At 41.4% G+C, this 7,579-nt stretch overlaps 1 protein-coding gene across 1 annotated transcript in view; it reads left to right on the forward strand.

Annotated features, from left to right (window-relative positions):
• Positions 1 to 6,541, forward strand: part of LOC308535580 (cation channel sperm-associated auxiliary subunit epsilon-like) — a gene marked incomplete at its 5' end in the record, with an annotated part of 85,217 nt that extends 78,676 nt beyond the window's left edge. The window contains 3 exons of the mRNA XM_081114522.1: positions 157 to 314; positions 3,599 to 3,652; positions 5,050 to 6,541. Of these exons, the coding sequence (XP_080970648.1) occupies positions 157 to 314; positions 3,599 to 3,652; positions 5,050 to 5,179 (342 nt within the window). The 3' untranslated portion in view covers positions 5,180 to 6,541. The remainder of the gene's footprint in view (positions 1 to 156; positions 315 to 3,598; positions 3,653 to 5,049) is intronic.
• Positions 6,542 to 7,579: the final 1,038 nt, after the last annotated feature.

A 7,579-nucleotide genomic window follows, 5' to 3' on the forward strand; every position in this document is an offset into this window, starting at 1 on the left:
AAGACAGGATTCACGTTTCTAGACATGGCTGACATACTATTCCAAGAAGTCCTTGGCTAGAAAGGAGGTGTCATTCATGAGGCTAGGGGAGATTTGCTTTCTCAGAGGCTATCGATGGCTTGATCAAGTGGGTTTTTGTCTTTGTTTCCTATTCAGAACTATAAGCACTGTTTTTCTTATGGCATTGGAAAACCAGGAGACTTGAGTCAACCGTATGAGATCATCAACAAGTCTAACCGTAACCATTTAGTTTGGCCTCTTCAGCATGCTGGAATGTATGTGTTTCGAGTGAAGATCCTGGATCCAAACTATAGGTGAATATAAATGTTTTATTATAATCATTTTAGCATTAATTCCACCAAATTACATTTTTATTTTTAAATTTAAGTTTTTAATTTAATTTATTGGGGTGACATTGGTTAATAAAATTATGTAGGTTTCAGGTGTACAATTCCTAATACATCATCTATATAGTGTATTGTGTGTTCCCAAATCAAGTCTTCTTCCACTACCATTTCCCCCTCATACCCTCTTCTACCTCTCCCACCTCTTCTCCTCTGGTAATCATCATGCTGTTGTCTGTGTTAATTTAATTTGATTTGGTATCACCTAGATATTCAATTTTTGTTATGGTTTACACATCTGCTTTCTAATTTTTGTGGCAATCACAATAAGCATTGTATGGGGGTGGAAGATAAGATTTCATGTTAAACATTAAATAATCAATTCACAATTACTGTGTTCCTTGGTTATGACAGATGCAAATAGAACATAAGCACAATCTCAGCCTTCAAGGCACTTATAATTAAACTGGTTGGGGAAGAAGGAGTGGGGAAGACACAAACAAACCAAGGGAGGTTAAATCAGAGCAATACTGAGATATTTGTAAATATAATAATTTGTATTATTAATGAGCAGAATAATAATTCAAAGATGGGAAATATCAATGCTATTTTGAGAATCAGAAGAAAACGTCATGGGGAATAAGGAACATTGGTAGAATTTACATTGCCAGAGGACTAGAGTACACCCTTCAGAAGCCACGCTAATAATGAAATGTCTATGGCTTGTGGATCATGAAGGAAGGTGGAAAATACCTTGAGTGAGGAAGGTAGAAAACAAAGGAGGCAGACTAAGGTAAGGCATAATGGTGAAGTCAATTTCAAACCATGCCTCCTTAGCATCTTTACAAGGGGAGTGTTGTGATGAAAGTATAGTTCCTAACAAAATATTAGCCTGAGAAGAGCACAAAGAATGGTACAGATATTACACACAGTATTATATCCAGGGGTGCGGAAGAACAATTCCACAGGGAATTTGTTTAAAGGTATAATGACAAGATAGAATACTTCACTCTGCAAAGTCCAAAAGAAATACGTTACAGGAAGACATGTCAATATCACTAAGTCAAGAGGGAAAGAAATTCCTAGTAGGAAGAATGAAAGATGTAGGTCCAATATGGTGGTGCCCAGTGGCATGTGAACCATGAGGAGTTTGCCCAGTTCTAGGAATTACTAAGGTGATGAGGGCGACTGATGACAGGACAGGACATGAATTAAACACTATGGTTATAACAGCTCTCTCTGCAGGAAAAAATTATGCCAGCCAAACCTGTAAACAATTTTATGAGTTTGATGAGGCTCTTGTCAGTACAAGACTTGTACAGCTCAGACTTCATCAGCATTAAAACACCTCCGAGAAGAGAGAGAAAACAATCTGGATGATTTCATGTTATGAAAGCAACTTAGAAAAGAACAGACGAAGTTGAAATGGATGCAGTCAGAACTGAATGCTGAAGAAGTGGTAAAAGTCAGGAGCTGGAAGGTGTTTGATGAATGCTGCCAAAGTCATTCAAGCCTCCAAAGAATGAATAAAAAGACGTTTTTAATAAAAAGGACCAGGTCATTTCATAAAAGCTAAGCATGACATATATCAACAAGGCGTGCTTCCTAGGATGACTTCTGAGCCAACAATCCAAGACCTTTAGTTGATTTCAGCCCCATTTAGCCAAGACCTCAACTATAAATAATTCTGATAATTATGAGGAAACCAACAGCTATTCTACACTGATTCTGTAAATATATATATCATAGCTATTAAAGTAATTTTCTGACTTAGCAAAAGAATCAAAAATGTCATAGAGTCTGGGGTCACCATTAACAGAAGAGTTCCACAAAACACTATTTCAAAAAGATACCTCTACCTCCATGTTTATTGCAGCATTATTTACAATAGGCAAGACTTGACAATAACCTAAGTGTCCAGCAAGGATGAATGAATCAGTGAGAGATGTGGTACATATATACAATGGAATATTACTCAGCTATAAGAAAAGAACATCTTTCCATTTCAACGTCATGGATGGACCTTGAGGACATTGTGCTAGAAAGCCTACTTTGCTTTGAGTCTTTTTTTTTTAATATATTTTTATGTTTATTTTTTAATATATTTTTATTGATTTCAGAGAGGAAGGGAGAGGGAGTAAAACTTCATTGATGAGAGAGAATCATTGATTGGCTGCCTCCTGCCCACCCCCACTGAAGATCAAACCCACAGCCTGGGCATGTGCCCTTGATTGGAGTTGAACCCAGGACTCTTCAGTCTGCAGGCTGACACTCTATCCACTGAGCCAAACCAGCAAAGGCACTTTGAGTCTTAATTTTGCACTAGTAGCTATGCAGTCTTATGCAAATTGCTTTGTCTCTTTGAGGTTATTTCTTTGTCTGTAAAATGAGTCAATAAAACCTATTTTATAGTATTCTGGGGATTAAATGAAGTACCTGGGTTAAAATCCCTAACTTTGCTGGGCACTTGGCAAACACTCAATAAAAAAGTTCCTTCTACTCTCCTCCTGCGACATGAAGGTAGGTAAAATCATATTATTAATGTTTATTTAGCTATATCCTGTCTCATTTCGAGCAATGTGCTAACTTATAAGAGAGACTCAGTAACTATAGAAATAATAACACAGTTTCCTATATCGACCTCCTGACATTCTCAGCTACCTGGAGGAGTTACCCTACATCAGGTAAACATCACATGCACTTTGATCCGAAAACCTTGAATTCAAATCCAAGCTTTACTACTTACAACTGTGTAAACATTTATAAATCGCTTCACCTATCTGAGTCTCCATTTCCTCATCTAAAAGGAACGGTTGCTATAAGGATTAGCCAAAATAAGTCAAGTAGAGCATTTGGTACATTGCCTGGTACATAGCAAATACTCAATTAGTATTATTTGCAGTAAGTATTAATGGTCAAAAAATAACATTATTTTTGTCAATACTTATTGTTAATTATTATTAATATCATTATTGCGTTTCTTTTGGGAACCACTTTCAAAATGTTATAAAACTGTTAGCAGGTCGGTGAGGTTGTAGTGACCAGCTCGAGGAATTCTGTAGCAAGCAGCCTAAGTCACACATATAGAAAAATAATCACTGATGTTATATAAATGTATCTGTTCTCTCCTTTGTCAAGAAAGTGACGCATTAACTAAGATGATACATGATTTGATCATTACCATAGAGATAGTGGAGGGAGCCTTAATATATTGTACTTAATTTAATCGTTAATATTATTTTTCTAATTTGCAGTTTCTGTGACCTAAGAGCTCTCTTTGCAATACAGATCTCTGGAGTGATTCCCAGGTAATAATTGTGCCTAATCAGCCTTTAAAGAAAGAAGTTGTAAAAGACACAGGTGGTAGCTAAAAAGGAAAAGCCCCTCTCCCATTTTCCTGGCACCTAATATCTCTGCCCTATATGCTGTCCAGAAATTGTCTCTGTTACGCCAGGGACCCAGCAGGAGGGAACTCCTGAGAGGAGTTACTGCAGCTAGGTTCCTCTTTTTAAAACATTTTCTTCTTTAATTTTTTTAAATTGATTTCAGAGAGGAGGGAAGCGGGGGGGGGGGAGAGATAGATAGAGAGAGAGAGAGAGAGAGAAGAGAGAGAAACATCAATGATGAGAGAGAATTGTTGATCAGCTGTCTCCTTCATGCCCACACTAGGGATCCAGCCTGAAACTCAGGAATGTGCCCTGGCCAAGAATTGAACCATGACCTCCTGGTTCATGTGTCATGCCCAACTGCTGAGCCACGCCGGCCGGGCTGGGTTCCCCTTTTATTCTATCCCCCTCTACAGCTACCTTCTTCCCATCAAACATGTCTTTCAACTCCACCTTGAGGGCAGCAGGTAGACTGGCAGTGGGACCGAGAGGGGATGGTGGCTGTGCCCGCACAGACCCTGAATCAGCCCTGGACCAATGGCCGTTGTCCAGATACACCCAGGTAACTGGTTGTAAAAGCATTTTCCTGGACTCCATGCCAGTTTCTTTGGAGAGCAGGATAAAAAGTCTTATGTTAATACTAGAGGCCCAGTGCATGAAATTTGTGCACAGGTAGGGTCCCTATTGGCTGCCAGCTGCCAGCCGGGGCCTCCCTTCCCTGGCTGCTGGCTGCTGGCCAGGGCTGTCCTTTGTTACGCACTACCACCTAGTGGTCAGCACACATCACAGCGAGTGATCAAACTCCCAGTTGGTGGAACTCCTGAGGGGACACTTTACACATTAGGCTTTTATATATTTAAATGAAAGTTGGGACCACAAATAACTTTGCTCCTCTGTCCTGAGCCTGGTTTTGTTTTTGTTTTTTGGGGTTTTTTTTGTAAAATGTTAAACCAACATGCAAGACAAATCATTAATTATAGCCCTACTTTAAATATTACTGAGTCCTCAATTTGTTGCTCTGATGGGTGGTTAATGGTGCGAATAATCTGCAAAGGAGAAGAGCCATGTGTTGTTCCTAAGTAACTTTGGGAAACAGGCTTCACCTTTTTGCAGCAGCCTCTCATGCTATCGATCATACTGTCTATTTTCCTGCCTGGTCAGCCTCAACCACTAAAAGGTAAACATTTTGAGGGTGGACAAGATGTCTTATTCACCTTTGTTCTCTGCCAGTGGAATAGTAGCTAGCAATTTAGAAATTGTTTGACTAACTAAATTAACCAAAGTGACCAATCATTTCTAATGACTTTTTTTTTTTTCAGTCCAAATGGCTACCTGGTTTTTTCTGTCCTCTTTCTCCTGATGCTACTGTTCTGCAGTATTCTAACTTTTAGCTACTTCCATTACATGATGATTTACAAAGCTGACAACAGAAAACAAAAGGATAATTAGGAAAAAAATGAAAGTTTGTTTACTATGGATATATATATATGTAGGAATATACTCAAAGTACAAATATGTATTGTATTTATATTGAGAACATGTGTTTGACCAAGAAGTACTAAGAATAAAAGTTTATAGTAAGTATCGTCGAATTCAAGATCTGAAAAATGTTCCTAAATTATCCAAAACACAAATATTTTTATATATATCTCATATTATAAAATTAATTCTTAATATGTTTGTGTTTCTCTTTTTAAAACATATTTTTATTGAATCTCATAGAGAGAGGAAGGGAGAGGGACAGAGAGAGAGAAACATCGATGAGAAAGGAAGTCATCAGTTGGCTGCCTCCTGCACAGCTCCCACTGGGGATGGAGCTGCCCTGACACCTTGGTTGTGCCCTGAGGGGTCCTGAAAAAGGGAAGTTACAGGTTACCCTGACATTCCAAAGGTATGTCATCCTAGATGCAAAAAGACAATAGGCTCAGTCAAGGTCAGAGTTGATCTTTGTCAGGGAAGATACCTGTCTAGGACATGACTACCCACCATTAGACTGCTTTTCAGTTTTAAAAGTTTTCATTTCAGACCATCCTTTGTGCTAACTGTAGGTCTCTGAGTTTGCAAAGCCACCATGCAGGGCCTTCCCTATGTTAGTCAATTAGCATGTGGCCCCCTTTTGTCCACAAATGTTTGACTGGAACAGTAAGATATAGACAAGAAAACATGGGCACTAAACTTGTAGACCTTGATCTTCAGTGGTGGTTTTGTGAATTTGGATCCCAAAGGCAAGGGAAATGAAATAAAAAATAAACAACTGGTATTTCCTTCTTGACACGGAATTTATTAGCAAAAGTTGCTCAATACAAGAGTCATTGGCTAGGCCCTGAAGATAGTTTTCACAGGAAGTCTGCCACAAAGGAATTTGGCCTATGCTTCATGGCCATTGAGCAGAGTACCAAGGTAGCTTGGTTTCCTTGGAGCTTAGTCATCTTAGGTATGAACTATCTCAAAAACTGGTCTGGATATTGTTAGGTCGAAAGGGGGTCCAGAAGCTGATGCATGCCTGCATCAGGCAGATGGTGACATAAATACTGGGCCCTTCCTAGAATCCGTAACAGGCCAGTGCACCAGGTAAATGGTTACACAGATACCGGTCCCACCCTGGAATTCCTAAGAGGTCAGCTACCAGGCAGATGGTGACACCTGGAAACCGTGACGACCCCCGCAGCGGGAACTCCCACAGCTCATGCTCCTCCACCCTCACTGAACAGCTGTATAAAAAAAGCGCCCCCCTCCCTGTTGATGCGGATCCACGTGCCCTGTCTTTGGGGTCCGTGGGCCGCCCAGGGACGCAGAATAAAGCCTTTCCTTTCTTTCTTTTCTGATTAACTGTACTCGCTTTATTTCCTATGCCGCCTCCTGAGCCACCTAACCTAACAGATATATTATTTTTTAATATATTGATGAGTTTCATTTGCTACTATTTTGTTTAGGTGTTTTAGATAAATGATTATGAACAAGACTGTCCCATGTGAAAGGAAGATCAGAAACAGTTCACACTCACACAGTCAACAACATTCCATTACCTGCTGATCCTATGGAATTCCCCTGGTAAACATCCTCATACAGATAACCAACAGCAAACCAAGTTCCTGTCTGGTCTGCTTACAGGGTTTGGGCCTCAGCTCCCATTGTACCAATTAAGAATGAAACAGGCCTTGTCGGGTTTGGCTCAGTGGCTATATTGTCAGCCAGTGGACTGAAGGGTCCCAGTTCCATTCCAGTCATGAGCACATGCCCTGGTTGTGGGCTCAATCCCCAGTAGTGGGGCATGCAGGAGGCAGCCAATTATATATATACTAGAAGCCCGGTGCACAAAAATTTGTGCACTTGGGTAGGCAGTCCCTCAGCCCGGCCTGTGCCCTCTGGGACCCCCTCGGGGGTGACCATTTGCTGGCTTAGGCCTGCTCCCCTGGGAATTGGGCCTAAGCTGGCAATCAGACATCCCTCTGGCAGCCCGGCAGCCCTCGGGGGATGTCCACTTGCCAGCGGGGAGCAGGCCTAAGCTGCAGTCGGACATCCTTAGCGCTGCTGAGGATGCAGGAGAGGCTCCCACCACCACTGCTGTACTGGTAGCCATCAGCCTGGCTTGTGGCTGAGCAGAGCTCCTCCCATGTGAGAGCGCCCTGACCACCAGAGGGCAGCTCCTGCATTGAGCGTCTGCCCCCTGGTGGTCAGTGTGTGTCATAGTGACCAGTCATTCCCAGTCCTTCTGCTGTTAGGGTCAGTTTGCAAATTACCCTTTTGCTATATAGGATAGAGGCCTGGTGAACGGGTGGGGGCCAGCTGGTTTGCCCTGAAGGGTGTCCCAGATCAGGGTGGGGGTCCCGCTTGGGTGCCTGGCCAGCC

The sequence above is a fragment of the Myotis nattereri genome, assembly GCF_964212035.1.
Source record: "Myotis nattereri genome assembly, chromosome: 20".
In the NCBI taxonomy this organism is placed as follows: domain Eukaryota; kingdom Metazoa; phylum Chordata; class Mammalia; order Chiroptera; family Vespertilionidae; genus Myotis; species Myotis nattereri.